The sequence below is a fragment of the Anabrus simplex genome, chromosome 5 (genome assembly GCF_040414725.1).
Source record: "Anabrus simplex isolate iqAnaSimp1 chromosome 5, ASM4041472v1, whole genome shotgun sequence".
NCBI classification, from domain to species: domain Eukaryota; kingdom Metazoa; phylum Arthropoda; class Insecta; order Orthoptera; family Tettigoniidae; genus Anabrus; species Anabrus simplex.
The window spans coordinates 72,101,812-72,123,162 of record NC_090269.1 but is presented as its reverse complement, the minus strand read 5'-3'; the positions used below and the strand labels follow the sequence as shown (position 1 = coordinate 72,123,162).

The following is a 21,351-nucleotide window of genomic DNA, read 5'->3' as shown; positions in this document are numbered from 1 at the left end:
CAGTATTTGGTAATACTTGTTCGTATTATCACCAAACCTTCAATCATTGACAAGTTTTCGCAACGTAAACCACATTGTACATACACAGGCTGGTCGGAAAAAAGGTGAACCGCGTATATGAGCGTTAGAGTTGTGGTTATACTGATTCATTTCATTCATATCCTAAAGGCAAGGCCTTGTCGCTGCAATCTCATTTGTCTCTCCTCTGCTGAGCGTTTCAGGTCAACATATTTTTTCAATTTCAGCCTGTCCAACACGGAATCCAGATACTTCTTCCTTAGCCTTCCTCTTCCCTTCTTAGCCAGAACTTTTCCTTTCAGCATAGTCGTTAGGAATGTGTTATGTCGAAGTGTGTGGCCAAGGAATTTGGTTTTCCTATTTTCTACAGTGTTGATCAATTTCCACGTTTCTTTTATTTCCTTAAGGACCCTATTATTTGACTTTTTGTCTGTCCAACTAATTTTCAGCATCCTCCTCCATATCCACATTTCTATTGCTTCCAGGCGTTTTATATCCTGTTTTGCTAAGGCCCATGTTTCGCAACCATACAACAAAACACTCCACACAAACATTTTGACAAATTCTTTTCTAATTTTAATGTTAATGTTCCTGCTTTTCAAAAGCTATTTCTTGTTACTGAAGACTTGTGTAGCTAGAGCAATCCTCCTCCTGATTTCTGTGGTGCACCTGTTGTCCTGAGTGATAATGCTTCCCAAGTAGTAAAATTGACTTACTTGTTGTACAGTTATATCGCCTACCTTAATGTTTATTGGTATTTCCTCACTTGATTTCTTGACGACTAATACTTTTGTTTTCGAGGTGTTCAGTTTCAATTTTGATTCTTGTAGTGTTGATGTTAAAACTCGTAGCATTATACTTATTTCCCTCTCTGAATCTACAATTAATGCAGTGTCATCGGCAAACCTTATACAGTGGATTTGTTCTCCGTTAATTTTGATTCCTTTGGTTTTTTGTTTAAGTTTTGATATGGCCTCCTCAATGAACATGTTGAACAAAAATGGAGATTGTGCACAACCTTGTCTCACTCCCCTTCTAATAGATGCTGTAATGATGTATCAGTCAGTCAGTCAGTCAGTCAGTCAGTCAGTCAGTCAGTCCATGTTCTTTTATATATATAGATAATTCTCAAATATTTTCGTTAATACTAGGTCTATAAAAAGATTGTATATAACAAAAGTTTAAGAATATGTTATCTCCGTTCCTTTATGCCATGTGCGTATTGATCTTAAGACGGATATTAATGCATATAATTACGAAAAATTTGATTTTTAGTCCAAGGCCCATTGGACTGTCATGCTTGTCACTTCAAGATGTGTAACGGAAAAACTAAACAGTCATTTTCTTCTTTTCGATAAGGCAGATGTTAAGGGAGGTATCATTAATGTCAGTGTCACGCCAGTGCTCAGAGATGAAACATGCAACCTGAGAACCATAGAGAAATTCGCACAGCTTCGGACCAGGAACTGTACCTTAAAATACATTCGGAAATCGACCTTATTCTTTCTTTCGTCTTTGTTAAGTTTCACCATATTTCAAGTTACTGCCACACACAGTAACATGTCGCATTAAACGTGTGAATAGAGCCGTGTTACTTCACATAAATTTCTGAAGGAAACACGTAATCCTCTGTAAATTTCCATGCGAAGAACGGGTACAATTGCTAGCATACAATAAAAACAATTTCCGGGATTGTATGTCGTTGTCCAATTGGTTTTCTAACTTCCAGCCTTTCAAGCTATTCGTTTTAGATCGCACCGACTCAGGTCTTACGGCGACGATGGGATAGGACAGGGAGAGGAATGGAAAAAAGAACAAAGTGGCCTTCATTAAGGCACAGTCCCAGAACTTGTTTGGTGTGAAAGTGGAGGATCATGGACAATTATAACCAGGCCAGCCGACAGTGGGGTTCAAATTCCCGAACGGAAACTGACAGCAACGCGTTCCAAAACGTGCAATCAAATAATTTGGCTATTCGGTGGTTTTCTTGCAAATGTTTTCCGCATTGTTAATCGTTGTTTAATTTTTTTTGTACCTTTTCGGCATTTTCACGTACAATACATCTGCCCTGGCGGTCCCATGCATTTCACGATTTCATGAAATAATTTAATGTTAATAATTTCATTTCTTTATATCACTTCTTTCGTCACGACATGCTCTTCCATTTGAGACCACTCCCACTCTCCTGTGACGTCATCTGGTCTTGATAGCGCGTAATGGATGAACATATCAAAATGGGCGTGCGCCGAGTGCGGTAAATTACTTCAGCTTCGGCTCTCATTGCGCTAGGCTACTGTTCTTGGTGTTACACAACTCAGGTAGATCAGCCACATCGATTAAAGTAAACAAAAATGTCGAATACAAAAATTCGCGAAATATCACAACATCTTGATCAATGTATGCGAAAGCAATTGCAAATATTTTGTTGATGAGTCGAATGAAGAAACTCCAAAGTGCTATATTTACTGCTGGCATTAACGCTTGCTGAGCCTCTGTGGCTCAAGTGGCAGCGCGCCGGTCTCTGACCGCTGGGTTCCGTGGTTCAAATCCCGGTCACTCTATGTGAGATTTGTGCTGGACAAAGGGGAGACGAGACAGGTTTTTCTCCGGGTATTCCGGTTTTCCCTGCCATATTTTACTCCAGAAACGGTCTCCAATATCATTTCATTTCATCTGTCAGTTATTAATCATTGGTCAAGTGGAGTGCGACAGGCTTCGGTAGCCGGAACAATTCCTATCCTCGCCGCTAGATGGGGCTTGATTAATTCGATTCCTGACCCAATCTCATGACTGGAAGCAGGCTGTTGGTCAGCTTCTGTATTTCATTATTTGGATTAACTTAATACCATACATGACCATTGTACCTTTGATCTCTCTTCTCTCTCTTTTTTTGCTACTAGTTTAACGTCGCACTGACACATCGAAGGTTTTCGGCGAAGGAAGGACGGGAAAGAGCTGGGAGTGGGAAGTTAGATGCCGTGTTCTTAATTAAGAAACAGCTCCAGTATTTTCCTGGTGTGAAAATGGGAAACCACGAATCACCATCTTCAGGGCTGCCGACGGTGTGATTCAAACCCACTATCACCCGAATGCAAGCTCACAGCTGCACGATCATAAACACACGGCCAACTCGCTTTTCTTCTCCTCCATGACTGTGTCCATTAGACGCCTAGGTTATCCACACCACTAGATTCTTTCCACATGACTCTATTACCTACCGAGGCTTCATGAACTATTTTTAACTTTGACTTCCTTTACTGTATGTTTAACGTCGCCTTGACTTCGCGTCGAAGAGACAGGAACAGTTTAGCACTGCCCTTAAATACAACATCGGCGTTAGCCTGGTTGTGAAAATGGGTAACCACGGAAATATGCTCTCAGAGCACATGGTGGTGATGTTTAATCTAGCGATTTCCTAAATGCAAGCTTCCAGTGACACAACCCTCACAAAGTAGCCAAGTTGTATAAAAGTATATCTACAATATTTATCTATCAATATACTCTAATACATGGAATTGCGTCTGTGGCGAACTTGTTTTAGTTTCAGTCTTTAAGTACTTTTTATATTTTACTCAAGAAAAGGCACCTGAGCCAAGGCTCTTGACGGTGAAATACAAGGATAAAATATTGACGGAGTTTACAAAATATTCACAATACAGTAACAGGCCTACCTTATTTCAAAATACGGTACAGCCCTAGAAGAGGAAACCCTATACCACTGTACATTGCTTGATACATCAATTTACTGCTCATTTTCTTCGACCCATTGATTATTTATTTTTTGTTTAAATTTTGAAATTAAATAAACTTGAAATTTCCTCGTTAACGACAGGCACGCTTTTGAAGCCTAGCAGGCCGGCTGTGTTTACATTCCTTGTTCGCAGGGTGCCAGGATTTCCCAAACCTAAGACACGGCGTTGTCAATTAACCTTTTTAACTATTGAGAGTGAGCAATGAGACTAGACAGAACTGCGTGCAAGAGAGCCAGTTCAAGGGCCGGCAGGCTTGTGAAGTCCTCCACCTCGATTGTCACTGACAGGGCAAGTGTGGTATTGGTCACGAGCCATCTGCTATTGGTCACAACAAAGGCGACTGCAGGCAGTCATAAATCTGGTTATTATGGTAGGGGGTTATTGCTTAACATTTAAGTCGTCGCTCGAGGAAATTGAGAGAACTACTGTAGTTATCATGAATAATATTTTTATATTGTTGCAATCTTTCTAGTGTTACAACTACCGACCTGAACCATCCATCATTCCTGATATTCTTCGATTTATCCGTAAGTTTTTCAAAGTCAACTTTGTATATTATCCCCTGAATACCGAAAGAAAATAATCCTGAAATTAAGTATTTAGGAGATATTTGAAGAAATAATTTCGAAGTTCTATAGAATAAACAGAGAGAGATATAGACATTTTGAACTACCTTCGTTGTAGTTCTTGTCTAAGTCCAATGTTTTAATTATTCCTTGTATCTCCAAATATTCTAATACTGCGTTGGTAGGTTGTTAATTTATCTGTAGATACAGCTTTGGGTACATCAATTCATGAAAGCGAAGAAGAAGATTAGAATGGGACAGATGTATAGATTGCAGGAGAAACGTTTTAGAAGATGGGCCTGTTATAAAGAATATTCGAAAACAAGTTACGGAAATTGTAAGAAGACAGTGTTCTACCGAGCGAGATGACAGTGCGGTTAGGGGCGCGCAGCTGTGAGCTTGCATTCGGCAGACAGTGGGTTCGAACCCCACTGTCGGCACTCATGAAGAAGGTTTTTCCGTGTTTCCCCATTTTCACACCAGGTACCTTAATTAAAGCCGAGTCCTTCCTACTCCTAGTCCTTTTCTATCCCATCGTCACCATAAGACCTATCTGTGTCGGTACGACGTAGAGCCAATTGTAAAAGAAGAAGCATAGTGTTCTGAAACAAAAGTCAATCTTTAGCGTATTTTATTTCCTTCTAGTGTAGTGAAAGCTCACCGGAAAATCGACAAAGAAATATAAGTTCAAACGTCAACAAATTATATGTCAGCCTATGTAGCATGTAGTCGTTCAAGTTCTCTTGGTTGATAACCTTGGGTGGTGCTCTATCGTAGTATACTGACGTGTCGCTCGCTCACATGCATCCTTGCTAGTAATGACGGCGTATCACAGAGCAGCGTCTGATCATCATGCCCGGCTAATGTCGCGTCTTGATTGTGATTATCTTACGCTAAGCTACCTTTAAACCGACTGGCGTACAAAACTGAAATCCTAGTATGAAAACTTCTGCCATTTTCGGGTGAGCACAGTGAATTTGTTTTATGAAGCATGTCGGTAAACACAGTACATTTTGTGCATGTAAAAGTGCGCCATATTACACAGCAATTATTGAAATGACATATTCACGTAACATTAGGTATGTAATAAAATTAAACATTGCAGGCACGTCCTATGGTATTAAAGGCTGCGTTTATAGGGCAATATCCTAGGATATAGGCCAGGGCCTCCCAGGGTGCATGCGCTTGGTGCAGACCCCCCCACTCCTCAATTTGGACCAATAGCGCTTACTCTCTCTTTCCTCACGCTTGTCTCGCTCGCTCCCCATGTCTCCCTCTTCCACACTTGCTCCGTAGCGCTCCAAATCCGAGCTGAGTTGAGCCGAACTTAGCCGAGTAACCCAGAGACGAGGCGTTGGTCCGAGCCGAGCCGAGCCGAGCCGAGCGGGACCGATGCACAGTGCACGGAGCTCTTGCGCCTCGAGTTGCACGCGTGAGATTTTGGGCGTTTGAGAGGCCCTGATATAGGCTAATGAACTAACTTCAAAGTAGTTCCGTACGTTATTATTGAGTATTGATATGTAATGAAATGAAATGGCGTATGGCTTTTAGTGCCGGGAGTGCCAGAGAACAAGTTCGGCTCACCACATGCAGGTCTTTTGATTTGACTCCCGTAGGCGACCTGCGCGTCATGATAAGGATGAAATGATGATGGAGACAACACACACCCAGCCCCGTTCCAGTGAAATTAACCAATTATGGTTAATATTCCTGACCCTGCCGGGAATCGAACCCGGGACTCCTGTGACCAAAGGCCAGCACGCTAACCATTTTGCCATGGAGCCGGACTTTGATAGGTGTTAAAGGGAAATGCACACCGCTATTAATGCCAAACATCTTCTTTACATTATTTAGATTTCCTTACGTAGCTCGACTTTACAGTCCTTAGGCCATTTTTTAGCTAGGGACTTTACGTCGCACCGACACAGGTAGGTCTTATGGCGACGATGGGATGGGAAAGGCCTAGGAGTTGGAAGGAAGTGGTCGTGGCCTTAATTAAGGTACATCCCCAGCATTTGCCTGGTGTGAAAATGGGAAACCACGGAAAACCATTTTCAGGGCTGCCGATAGTGGGATTCGAATCTACTATCTCCCGGATGCAAGCTCACAGCCGCACGCCTCTACGCGCACGGCCAACTCGCTCGGTCCTTAGGCCATTGAGGAGATATGTTTACATATAATTGATTTCTGTTAATTGTTTATGTTTCGAATATACTGTGAATATTAAAATTTTTATTTCATTTTTGTAGCGTGTTTCACGCGGCGCTGGGCACAAACGCGAGAACTTACAGGAAATAGTGCTTTCATTTTCTCTTTCCCGTTATCCCGCTTGTCAACTATCCTCCCCTACATGTGTTGAGTCACGCAATACACACTACTGTATTGCTTGCCAACTGCACAGCACATGTAAACAGCCGGTACCGTACGATCCTCAGTCACGCGTTCATGTCTGTACTCCGTTCGCTAGTAGAGATTCTGATCATTTCTGTGTTCCTAGACGATTCACTCCCGGGATCCCGACCGCTTTTCAATCCCGTAATTTTCGGTATTAAGTTTTCCGCATTCCGGGATTTCCGGGATTGACATCATTTTTAAAAATTTGCAAAATAGACTCCGTGAAGCGAAACTCTCAGTGCGTTATTTGTGCGTCTTTCGGTGTGTAAATGCCTGTTCTCGTTTAGCGCATGACTGTATTGTTCATCACCTTTGTGCGTGAAGGTCTGACCACAATGCGTCTATTAGTAAATTTCCTCTCCTGTGTGAGTGAGATGATTGAATGCCTTACCGCACTTGATGCATAAGGGATGGGTCTCTCCTCTATGTGCAACTTCCTGCTGGTTGCGCTGGTAGCACAGTCTAATATACACTGACTGACAGAGCAAATGCAACACCAAGAAGGAGTGGTCAGAACTTCATGCCAATTGCAGGGTAGACTGACGTCACTGAGGTATGCTCATGATGTGAAATGCGCCGCTGTGCTGCGCACGTAGCGAACGATAAATGGGACACGGCGTTGGCGAATGGCCCACTTAGTACCGTGATTTCTCAGCCGACAGTCATTATAGAACGTGTTGTCGTGTGCCACAGGACACGTGTATAGCTAAGAATGCCAGGCCGCCGTCCCGTCAACGGAGGCATTTCCAGCAGACAGACGACTTTACGAGGGGTATGGTGATCGGGCTGAGAAGGGCAGGTTGGTCGCTTCGTCAAATCGCAGCCGGTACCCATAGGGATGTGTCCACGGTGCAGCGCCTGTGGCGAAGATGGTTGGCGCAGGGACATGTGGCACGTGCGAGGGGTCCACGCGCAGCCCGAGTGACGTCAGCACGCGAGGATCGGCGCATCCGCCGCCAAGCGGTGGCAGCCCCGCACGCCACGTCAACCGCCATTCTTCAGCATGTGCAAGACACCCTGGCTGTTCCAATATCGACCAGAACAATTTCCCGTCGATTGGTTGAAGGAGGCCTGCACTCCCGGCGTCCGCTCAGAAGACTACCATTGACTCCACAGCATAGACGTGCACGCCTGGCATGGTGCCGGGCTAGAGCGACTTGGATGAGGGAATGGCGGAGCGTCGTGTTCTCCGATGAGTCACGCTTCTGTTCTGTCAGTGATAGTCACCGCAGACGAGTGTGGCGTCGGCGTGGAGAAAGGTCAAATCCGGCAGTAACTGTGGAGCGCCCTACCGCTAGACAACGCGGCATCATGGTTTGGGGCGCTATTGCGTATGATTCCACGTCACCTCTAGTGCGTATTCAAGGCACGTTAAATGCCCACCGCTACGTGCAGCATGTGATGCGGCCGGTGGCACTCCCGTACCTTCAGGGGCTGCCCAATGCTCTGTTTCGGCAGGATAATGGCCGCCCACACACTGCTCGCATCTCCCAACAGGCTCTACGAGGTGTACAGATGCTTCCGTGGCCAGCGTACTCTCCGGATCTCTCACCAATCGAACACGTGTGGGATCTCATTGGACGCCGTTTGCAAACTCTGCCCCAGCCTCGTACGGACGACCAACTGTGGCAAATGGTTGACAGAGAATGGAGAACCATCCCTCAGGACACCATCCGCACTCTTATTGACTCTGTACCTCGACGTGTTTCTGCGTGCATCGCCGCTCGCGGTGGTCCTACATCCTACTGAGTTGATGCCGTGCGCATTGTGTAACCTGCATATCGGTTTGAAATAAACTTCAATTATTCGTCCGTGCCGTCTCTGTTTTTTCCCCAACTTTCATCCCTTTCGAACCACTCCTTCTTGGTGTTGCATTTGCTCTGTCAGTCAGTGTATATACTGTACCACTACCAGCACAGTCTAATAACGAACGAATATAAATCATGCAGTTCTGAGAAGTTATGTTTGTATTTCACTAACTAGCAAATGCACCCGTGGTTCGCTACGGTATTCTATATTGTATACGGATATCGAAGTAAATACTGTGCGTGCAGTAAATAAGATTGTTTTAAAATTGCATGTATCTTAGCGCTATCCGAGAAATAGCATGGTAGGTCCCCATACGTTGTTTCCAATGTAAAGTGTGGGTTGCGGAGTTGTGATGATAACGGCAGGCTCACTTGCCTACTACCATTCACAATCGAGTTGGGAAGTTTACATTATACTTGCAGGCCCCATCACCTACTGCGCGGTCACAATCGATTTGAGGAGTTTTCGTTAAGCGGCAGGCCTCCTTTCCTACTTACAGACAGATAACAGTTGAGGAGTTTTTATTATAATGGCAGGCAACTTCCATACTACCAGTCGAAATAGAGTTCTGCAGTTATCAGTATAATGACAGGCCCTTTTTTCCTTCTGCTAGCCAGCTTACTGCCAGTAACGCAGAGTTGGTGAGTTTCCATTAAAATAGCAGGCCAGTATGCCTAATGCTTTTCACATTTTAGATGGGTACATTTGTTAATAATGGCGGGCACCCTTACCTACAGACAAACACAATCGGTTAATGAAGTTTTGAACAAAATTGCATGCTCCCTTGCCTTCTGCAAGTCAAATCAAGAAGTGAATTATTCATTACGATGGTAAGCCCTCCTTACTAATGCCAGTTATACAGCAGTTGGAGAAGGACCCCATTCCTACTGCCAGTCAAAGTCGGTGTGGGGAGTACTGATTACAATAGCAGACACACCCTTTCTTGATCGCTACAAATCGACGTCAGTGAACATATATAGATCAACATACGAAAGTATATGCATGTTTCCAATATTGCAGACCTTCATTTACAGATTAACTGCTGCTAAACGGTACGTCATATCGACAAAGGATTGTATCATAAGACGCAGTATTTAGCGGCCTGTATGGCTGGTCCTATGATACTTATTCCCATCTCTTCTATTCATGGGTCAGATTGAGTTAAACACTTTGAACAGTTTGAAATTTATGTAAGATTATCTTACATTGCATTACTTTTCGGATAATTATGTGACATAACATTTAGCTCACATATGGTTAATGGGTAGGATAATATTCGTGTAGAGTTTGTTGATTCTATCTTTCCTGAAAGTGATTTTATGTATGAGTTATGCAGGTAAAAAGTCCAAATTTACTTAAAATCGTGAAATAGGGACGAATCTGACGTATAAGGGATGCAGATACCACAAAAAGTCGTAAGAACAAGGTTGAAGATCACCCCAAATTCAACGGAGATTGTGCCATCCGTTATGTGATAGGACTTCCCGCTTATCCCACGAAATACTTCGAAATGTACTTCTGCGCCATCATTAAAATGGATTCCATATTTCGATGTTTTTCGGGGATAAAAAATGAAAAAATTAACGATCTTGGAAGTTTTACGTCCGTTACAGGCTAAAACGTATAATTTTGCAAAATTTCAATTTTCTTGATCGTCTGGCAGATTATGCCGCAGTCTTGATTTTGGTAAGGGGAGTAAAAATTAGGACTTTCAGGAAAGTACACCAAAATATGCAGATGGTCATTATTACCCCTTAAACGGGTAGCTGTACGAAAATATCACCAAAATAGACAATGTACAGGCACACACAGTCGTTACGATTTTATTTATATAGGAATCTGCTCCACGCACAACACCTTTTGGGCTAGGTACCCTGCACTTAACCTGCAAAACCGACCGTTCATGATATCTCACTTATTAATCCTCCTGTCTAAAAATTCACATGAGAAAAAAGTTTTAGGAATGGATTTCCATTAAGGATTGTAGATTTCCATTAATTTCGGATGTGCATATTTTGAGGGAGTGCAAAATCATGGTTCCGCCTACGGATAAGCCCCCAGTAAATTTAGGTATTCAGAAATAATGTTGGTCCTAAGACCTACTCAAGGACAGATGGATTCTGAATATCAAGTTTGGTTGACATACATTCAGTAGTTTTCAAGTTATAAGAACTCATACAATCAAACAAACAGACACCAAAGTTAAGTAATATGCGCAGATGGTCATTATTACACCTGAAACGGATAACTGTACGGAAATTCCGCCAAAATAGTCAATGTACAGACACACGGTCGTTACGATTAGTCTATATTTATCTAGATGGCAGATAAGCAGGGGCACGTTTGTAAGTGCAAACCTTCTTTCGAGATTTACTGCTCCTAAACGATAGATCATATTAACAAACGGGTTGCACTCTCGGACGTTTCTTTTATCGCTCTACATGCTTGGTCTTAAAACATTTTCTCGTAGCTTCCATATTTATGGGTTCGATTGAGTTACGATATTTGAATGGGGTGAAATTTGGGTACAATTTTTACATTTTATATTATATTTCACATACTTATGTGACAAACAGACAAACAGACACCAAAGATAAAATTTATGCAGATGGTCATTATTACAACTGAAACGCATAACTATACGGAAATTTCGCCAAAATGTTCAATGTACAGACAAACGGTTGTTACGATTTTATTTATATAGAAGAAGATGCATTTTTCTCTTTTAATGTATTTATGGACCGACTATAGTGATTATGTTTCTATCTGAAGAAATAATTTACGTCAAACATAAAAAAGACGGAGATGCAACGTCGGTGTGGAGCCATTTTTTTGATCGCTAAAGATAGCAAAACAGCGCAGTGTAAATACCGCCCGGCCATATTAAATCGTAACCGACGGTACAAATGTCATGCTCAAAGTCGGAAAACTTGTCAATGCAGAGTACCAAGTTTATTTTGCTTATGACATTCACTTAACCGTTTGCGACTTACTTTATAACGAAAGTATACCCTGTATATCGGCTTCAGAAAATGAGTCCACTGAGTTACACGATGTAGACTCAGATGATGATGAAGATGATGATGTTGATGATAATGATGACAGCGAAGATTTTGAAACAGGATTAGACCTTGAAGAAACAGAAAATAGCCCGGATTTGACGAATGACCAGAACATCAAGGGTGGAATAGAAAAGTTCGCAAATTGGTTCTTATTTTCAAAAGTGCGTCCTTGAATAATGATACCATTCCTCAAAAATAATGTGAAGATAGATCATGGAAAGGAGGAAAGTTTACTACTTGACTGCAAAACCAGATGGAACAGCCTCTACACTATGCTCTAGCGTTTTGTATTCTTGAAATGTAGAGTCAAAAGTTGCTTATAGATTTTAATAATCCAGTGCAGTTGGAAGAGTCCGATTTCGAGCTCATCGATGCAATCATTAAAGTCTTGGCTCCAGTCAAATTAACTGTAGAAGCACTCTGTCGCACTGACGTGAATTTATGCACGTCTGATGCTGCCCTATGTTTTTTTAAAGCAGTTAAATGACAATAGCTCCGAGTTGGCTTCTAAATTCAAGATACATTTACACAAGCGCATGAAATATCGCCGAAGAAATGAGGTGAGTGGCGTATTATGCTACCTACAAAATCCTCATAGTGACAATGTGGCGTTGGCGTTCGATGATAAAATAAAGCGTACATTTTCAAGCCGAGCAAAGTCCCGATATGAAACCAGATTGTCTCTTTATTTGAGAGGTTAATTGTTAAAAAAGGTGACAAAGAAGAAGAACAAAATATGCCTTCCGAGTCTACAAATACAGAAAAAGTGATTTGACGCTCAAAGAAAAGCTTCAGCTGGAAATAGAAAACAGCATGAAAATTTTGTCTCCTGAAGCGTAAAATGACAATTAATTTTCAAAAATTGTTAAGAAGGAAATGAACTTATACTTCATATTCTACTCGGAGTTATAACTTAGAACAGGCTTATAAGTATTTACTAACGATTCCTCCAACTTCCATCGAACCTGACCGCGCTTTCTCAGCAGCTGAATATACGTTATGTGCAACAAATTGAGAAGCAGGCTTGGTGATGAGACATTGGAGGCGTTGTTATTTCTCAGATCATATTTTCGCAATTCAAATTAGAATATCCTATTAAATTAGTTTTCTTTATATTTACCAGAAATATGAAATGTGTCTGATTAATGTTATTTTTAAATAATTTTTGCTAACAAACTTCCTACCTTTCCATTATGTTGTTACATGAAAGTCGTCTATTTAGTCTATGTTCAGAGAGATTTTTGTTAATTTCCAATGTTTATTTGCATAGTTTGTTAAATAAGATTTTTGAAATTTATATGAGTTTAAAGAGATCTCATTGATTCTTGGAAAATAATAATTTTGACACAGAGACTGAATGATTTTAAATCTGGTTAGTCTGACTCTAAGTCTGGTTAGTTAGAATGATTAGATTAGCTAGGTGTATACCGTAACCTATGTTGAATTTTTTTCTAAATTTTGATTTGCTGATTGAACAGCTGATTTCTGTAAGATTTTCTTATTTTTTATTTGTAACCTTCAATCCCGGGACTGACCAAGTGTAATTCTGAAATCCCGGGATTAGAAATAAGGGCCCGGATGGAATTCCCTATGTGTACCCCATGGATTTCGCTTGGGAGTTTTAAATGCTAGTATTAACACTCTTCACTCCTAACGATCTGTTCAGTGTACTACGTGGCAGGGCATAAGAGATATGAACCTGGAGATTAACCAAAACGTTAAGGAAACATGGATGACGTATCCCCTCTTATATTGTTGGGTTCATCATGCCCATACATTTTCCGTAACTTATTTCAGAGACCTTGTTGCCGTTATTTATAGTTGACTGCGCAGTCTCAAAATTGCGTACTAAATATCCAGAGTAATTACTAGGGCTGATGACCATAGATGTTAGCCCCTTTAAACAACAAGCATCATCATTAGGAATTACTAAAAATCAAACATTCCTCTTCTAATTTCAGCTTGAAGGCCGACTATTTCTAAACTACGTTATTATAATATGTCAGATCAGATATTTCATTCTTATTGTTTTTTGTTTTACGTCGCATCGACACAGATAGGTCTTATGGCGACGATGGGACAGGAACAACCTAGGAATGGGCAGGAAGCGGCCGTGGCCTTAATTAAGGTACAGCATGGTGTGAAAAAGGGAAACCACGGAAAATCATCTTCAGGGATGCCGACAGTGGGGTTCGAACTCACAATCTCTCGGATGCGAGCTCACAGCTGCCCGCTCCTAACCGCACGGCCAACTCGCCCGATGAAATTTCATTCTAATAAATGTCGGTGTGATTTTCAAAACTGCGAAATTCGTAGTCTGTTACATCTTTCCAGTGCCGGTAAAGTAATATAGAAGAAATCGGTAAGTGCCCATTTGGTTATCTCCTTTCACTCTATATTGTAATCTATCCTCAGAGGATACTCACGAGAGGAACCCGCCCAAATGTAACAAGCCGATTTCCCAGAAATTTCTCTCAATGAAAGGTCGAAATAAGCGCACACATGTTTCAGGTTATCCGTAGACACTCGACCGTTTCCGAGAAAATGACAGTCGAAATGTCCGATGTGCTTTACGTGCCTTTTCGCGCCGAGTTGCTTTCGTGTGGAACAAGGGCAGCGAGCGTCAACTGTCTAAAAGCTTTTAACGTTTACTCTTCCTACTCTGGGAATTATGTAAGAAGGTGCCTTATATTTTACATGATCGAGATCTTGAAGTTTGGGAGTTCGTTTCCCCCGGTAGTGCATTAATTGAACTCTGTGTCTATCAAGTTGGGAGCTCAATCTTTCCGGTTGTAAAATTATACCAAATAATTGTATTTACTTGCAAAGGCTACTGAGCATTGATCATTGGGGTATATTCTGCCCTGAATATCTTCAAAGCTGAGTGAGCTCTTGTTTAGGTTATTTATTCATCTATTATCATTTATTATTGTTGATTATTGGAAAGAGTAACAAAAGAGAAAGAAAACGATTCAAAAATTTAAGTTTTCTTTTCTTTTGTGGTTATTATTTGCTCAGTATTCTAGGCCCTGCCGTTTCTGTCCATCTCCTACCCTTAGTAATAATAATAATAACAATAATAATAATAATAAACCGAGATCGATAGCTGCAGTCGCTTAAGTACTGCCAGTATCCAGTAATCGGGAGATAGCGGGTTCGAGCCCCACTGTCGGCAGCCCTGAAGATGGTTTTCCGTGGTTTCCCATTTTCACACCAGGCAAATGCCGGGGCTGTACCTTAATTAAGGCCATGGCCGCTTTCTTCCACTTCCTAAGCCCTTCCTGTACCATCGTCGCCATAAGACCTATCTGTGTCGGTGCGACGTAAAGCAAATAGCAATAATAATAATAATAATAATAATAGCGTGTGGCCTCCGGAGAATCCTTGTGCAGGTCTTTCGATTTGACGCCGTATAGGCGACCTGCGTGTATGTGAGAATACGGTATCTGAGATAAAATCTAATGCTCAAAACGTCACACACACTCATGCCCCGAGCAAGCATGCTAACTAGCCATGGATCCGGACAATAATAATACAGTAATAATAATAATAATAATAATAATAATAATAATAATAATAATAATAATAATGCAGTTTATTGCGTATGCCCGTCATTTCTATTGCCATTCGTTTAACTGGATACTGTCCTTAGCTACGGTAAATTAATCCAGTATGATTGACTCACCAAGTAAAGCATCTTGTTGCTGATAAAGTCCTTGCAAGTAATTTACTTTCGCTGTAGTTATTTTGACCTCCTCTTCAATCTCCTCTCTTCGTCTATTGAGAAGCGCAACTTCGTTTCGCGCAAGTGCCTGTAACAAAGGAAAATACTAGAATGATTGAATGAATAAGAATTATAAGATAACAAGTCTTCTCATTGCATAAAAATATACGTTAAACGCTTGCATGGCTGTGATACATATGATTTTATTCCGCACAATGGCGATTTTACTTCTTTCCACTCTCAAAAGTGTACTAATTATGAGTTTTTACGCTTCAGTAGCTTCTTTTGGAAAATTTTTATTTAAAAAGTATTCATTGAAATTTCATCTCTAGCATTAATTTCCTGAACTTCCTTCCATGTTTATCATTTGGCCACTCCTTGTTTGTCATTTGTTCACGAACTATTGTATGGATTGGGTTGGCCACGGCCACCTCGATCATGCAGGACTTTATTTATTTATTTATTTATTTATTTATATATTTGTTTGTTTGTTTGTTTGTTTGTTTGTTTGTTTGGGAACTACAACAGCGAAAAGCCGAATTACAGAGTTCTGCAAAACAAAAACCAATGGAGTAGTACAGTGCAAACATAAAAGTGAGTGAGAGAACAATGAGGAAAAATCATCTAAGGATAGAAGTGGCGGAATAAAATTAAAAACAAAAAAAAACTGTAGATACACAACAATTAACAATAAAACATGAAGGAAAAAGGAAAGAACGAGAAAAATTAAGGATTGAAAGTAAAACGAAGAGAAGAACTTATAGCTAGGCACAGTGTGATAAATACAGATATAACACATACGTAATGGTATATTAGAGTAAAAAAATAAATAAGTAAACATTATGTACATTACATTGTACAGCCATAAGAAGAGAAAAAAGGAATATGATGAAAATTAGCTAGGTAAAATTAAGGAAGTTTCAATTAAAGGAGGCATACGAAGAAATTTTTTTAAATTCTTTTTTTGCTAGTTGCTTTACGTCGCACCGACACAGATAGGTCTTATGACGACGATGGGATGGGGAAGGTCTAGGAGTTGGAAGGAAGCGACCGTGGCCTTAATTAGGGTACAGCCCCAGCATTTGCGTGGTGTAAAAATGAGAAACCACGGAAAACCATCTTCAGGGCTGCCGACAGTGGGATTCAAACCCACTATCTCCCATGCAAGCTCATAGCTGCGCGCCCTTAAGCGCACGACCAACTCGCCCGGTCATACGAAGAAAAAAATCCACGTTCCTGTCAGAAGATAAAGTGTTAAGGAGGGTTGGAGTGCTGATAAATGAAGTTCTTTGAACAAGAGATTGGCGGGATACGGATTATGAAGTGATGGATTTATCCTGGTTTTGCGAGTTGGGACAAGTAGGTCAAAGAAAGATGGAGGTTCAGGAGATCGAAATAAATCGTTAACAGCGTTATACAGGATTCTATGGTCGGCTACTTTCTGCGAGTAGACATGCTATAATTTTTGATAAACAAATATTTAATTTTAAAACATTAAATTTCCCATATTATGGAACAAAGTATTGTACGCGACAGCCACTAAAGTGGAAAATTTACCTTACTCATTTCGGAACATCCCACTCGTAAGGTAAAGAATAAAACATTAATATTTGGATTTCTGGATGCAGTGTCCAATTTTAATAAAAATAGCATTGCAAAATGTCAAGTATTACAGAAGTTAGGGCTAAAAGTAGGAAGGAACTGTCTCAATGCCATCCAGGAGTTGGTCCGAGAGAGACTACGACAAGCTGAAATAATGGCTCAGGAAGAACAAAATTATCCTAGGGAATCCAGAGACAAGACTAAACGAAACCTAAAAGACTTGCATGAATCACAGGAAGATCCAGATTTTCCTTTGTGTGGGACAGAGATGCACCGAGATATGAACACACGTGAGAAAAGTTTTGATTGCATATTTCTCAGTTTCTTATTTTTTAAATATATGTTCTTTTTCTACCTGACTATGTATCACAGAGCTGCGTAATTTTCACCATCAAACTGTCTTTTATTGATTTACATTTTAACGGAGGGATTTCGTTACTTAAGCAATACTCTCTGAGATTTGGCTGTTTATTTTAAGAAAAAGTAAATCAAATTTGTCACATTAAAAAATTTATTTTCTGACTCATCTGAAGCCCAATCCAATAATGGCTATGTTAATATGTTAAATTAGCTATGAAGAATATGTGGAACAAATTTCATTATCATAACTTTATTAGATCCTGAGGAAAAGGAACGTGAACCTAACAAATTTAACATTTAAAAATCGCTAAGTACGACATAGCTCATAACGGCATAATGTATAATATGGAGTGTCTTAATACGGAGTATTTTTATTAAAGTTTTTGGATAAAAATATCGACTACCGGGTGAGTTGGCCGTGCGTATAGAGGCGCGCGGCTCTGAGCTTGCACCCAGGAGATAGTGGGTTCGAACCCCACTGTCGGCAGCACTGAAGATGGTTTTCGGTGGCTCCCCATTTTCACATCAGGCAAATGCTGGGGCTGTACCTTAATTAAGGCCACGGCCGCTTCCTTCCAACTCATAGGCTTTTCCTATCCCATCGTCGCCATAAGACCTATCTGTGTCGGTGCGACGTAAAGCCTCTAGCAAACAAATAAAAAATTTAAAAAAAATATCGACTATAACGTCCAGTGTCGATTTTTGTTTGTTACGTGTGTGGGGATTGCTGACAACAATCTACAGTAAAAATCAGTCTGCATGTTTAATAGTCAAGGCAGGCAACACCGTGAATGTGTCGGAAAAGAAACGGAAAGCATTACATATTGAAGAAAGGTCACATATAATACGGCGATTACAAAATAGGGATAAAAACGTCAGCATCGCGAAGGAATTGGGTATATCACACTCAGCGATTTCTACAATGTCAGGACAGAGAGAACACCTCATTTATAGTATTATCCAAGATCATGTACAACATTATTGATCAATTTACATTGTTACTACTTCTTTCTTCACGTATTATGTTGTTTTATGCTGACTTCTTTTAAAATTTGCTTTATGACGCACCGACTCAGGTAGGTCTTACGGCTCCGATTGGACAAGAAAGGGCTAGGAGTGGAAAGGAACTGGCCGTGGTCCTAATTTAATACAGTCGCAGTATTTGTCTGGTGTGAAAATGGGAAACCTCGGAAGACAATCTTCAGAGCTGCCAACAGTGATGTTCGAACTATCTCTCGAATGCAGGCCTAGAGCTGCGTGTCTCTAACCGCACGGCCAACTCGCTCGCTGACATATTATTGGTGCACTACTGTGTAAACATTAGAGGACAAATTCTTCTCAGTTCCACTCCACAAATACCGTATTGCAAATTCTGTTAATTAACCATGTAAGTGTGCAGCCTAAATCAAACAGATATGAGTTTTTTGTTTTATGTCGCACCGAAACAGATAGGTCTTATGCCGACGATGGGATAGGAAAGAGCTAGGACTGGGAAGGAAGCGGCCCTGGCCTTAATTGAGGTAGACCCCCAGCATTTGCCTGGTGTGAAAATGGGAAACCACGGAAAACCATCTTCAGCGCTGCCGACAGTGGGATTGGAACCCACTATCTTCCGGATGCAAGCTTACAGCTGCGCGTCCCTAATCGCACGACCAACTCGCCCGGTGATATCACCTTTTTAGCAACAAAAAGTAAAAGACCGGTTAGAGCGACTATCGCCTATAACGACCGTTAATTTGCGGTCCCTTGGGAGTCGTTATAGCCGCTATAATAATTAGATAATTTCGTGTGGCTATTTCTAGCCGAGTGCAGCCCTTGTAAGGCAGACCCTCCGATGCGGGTGGGCGACATCTGCCATGTGTAGGTAAATGCGTGTTATTGTGGTGGAGGATATTGTTACGTGTGGTGTGTGAGTCGCAGATATCTTGGGGACAGCACAAGCACCCAGCCCCCTAGACATTGGAATTCACCAATGAAGATTAAAATCCCCGACCCGGTCGGGAATAGAACACGAGACCCTCTGAACCGTAGGCCAGTACGCTGACTATTCAGCGAAAGAGTCGGATGTTACAGCCGGTTTCGAATATATATTTACATATAGACCCAGTATATATTTACAAATTATACTTAAGTACCGAGAAAGGAGTGATATCTGAGTGACTTCTTCGCTGATTTCACACCAAGATGACCAGAGTTTGATTCCTGGCATGTGGAATTTTTGCAGTGTAAATTCACGCCCATACGTTTCGGAATTTCTTTAAAACGTAAGGTACGGTTAGTTGACCACGAAATCCTGTACAACTAAAAGCTTCCACGCTTTCCAATGAAAAGAAGTTTCTGTAGTCTGGACAGGGCCGATAACTGAACTTCACCGATTCTCTCTCACCTGCAGAAAATGTTTCTTCAGCTGTCCTGACAGATGTGCGTCATTGAGGCAATGCGATGAGAGGACGGTGCAGTGCTCCCCAATGATATTGTATGAGGATGGCTGAGTTTAGCCTGGAATTATCGTGCAACAATACGACACTTGCTTACAGAAATCCAGGCTGCTTTGTAGGATATTTTCAAGTGTTGTTGATGAAGAAGTCAAATTACACTACCGAGCTGAATTGCTCAGATGGAAGAGCGCTAGACTTCTCACACAAAGTTAGTGGGATGGATTGCTGGTCAATTCAGTGGTATTTGAAGTTGCTTAAATACACCAGCCTCGTGTCGATAGATTTACTGCTACGTAAAAGAGCTCATCGGAACAAACATCCGTCACCTCGACGACTCCGAAAACCATATAAGTTGGTGAGGGAACGTAAGGCAACAAAGCAATTATTATTATTATTAATAATATTATTATTATTATTATTATTATTATTATTATTATTGTATTAGTCATCAGTCCATAGGCTGGTTTAATACAGCCCTCTATGCCACCCTATACTGTGTTAACATTTTCATTTCTAGGTAACTATTACATCCTAAATCTGCTCTACTCTGCTTGGCATATTCATACCTTGGTATGCCCCTACTGCTCTTACTGCATACACTTCCCTTAAAACCCAACTGTACAAATCCTGGGTGTCTTAAGATGTGTCCTATCATTCTGTCTCTTCCTCTGGTCAAATTTCGCCAAATCATTCTCCTCTCAACAATTCGATTCAGTATCTCTTCATTCGTGATTCAATCTATGCAACTCACCTTCAGCATTCTTCCGTAACACCACATTTCAAAAGCTTCTATTATCTTTCTTTCTGAGCTAATTATCATCCTTGTTTCACTTCCATACAGTGCCACGGTTCAGACGAAAGTCTTCAAAGACATCTTTTTCTAATTCCTATATCAATGTTCGAGAGGAGCAACATTATTTTCTTTATATTATTATTATTATTATTATTATTATTATTATTATTATTATTATTATTATTATTATTATTATTACGGAAATATCGTGGTTTCCAGATGTGTAAGAAGGTGCCATGGTGAATGGGTGGACAGAGAAAAGATCGGAGTATAGTTTAAAACACTGAATATTGAAATTTTATTTCTTTCCTTTTTATCTTCTGATTTTAAAATTTGATTGATAATCTGAGTAAGCAACAATAGTAACAGTTTAGGAGCTTGTCAGCCCGTGTAACAAGGTTGGACTGTAAGTCCAAATCAGGTACAACAATTTACAGAGAATGAACGTTCTTGCTCTAAAGGTACATTCTATCAACGAGCATAATTGCTCCACTCAATTACACTTTAGGGGACCGGGCTCCAAAATTTACAACATTTCAGCCTCTCAAAAGACAAGTTCCTTATCAGAATTTTGCATTAGGTCACTTGGAAAACAGTGTTTATTGCCATCTCTGCTCGACAGTCTGACCGAAAATATTGTCTATACATAACTAGAATTTAAACAGGAGCAATATGCCCATTCTAAATGGCTTAAATGTACAGAAAGAATCGGTTTAAGAAATTCGGCCATGAACAAAATGCTTGGAGGCGAAGCACTTGCTCTCCTCTTGAAAAACACTTAAAATCCTATATGGGTTTATGGCCCGAAGTCACAGAGGCTAAGCTTATACTAC

General features: G+C 40.8%; 1 protein-coding gene across 1 annotated transcript in view; it reads right to left on the bottom strand.

Moving 5' to 3' along the window:
* The window catches only part of synr (sayonara), a 128,919-nt gene that overhangs the window by 72,855 nt on the left and 34,713 nt on the right, over positions 1-21,351 (bottom strand). The window contains exon 3 of the mRNA XM_068227768.1: positions 15,287-15,413. Within this exon, the coding sequence (XP_068083869.1) occupies positions 15,287-15,413 (127 nt within the window). The remainder of the gene's footprint in view (positions 1-15,286; positions 15,414-21,351) is intronic.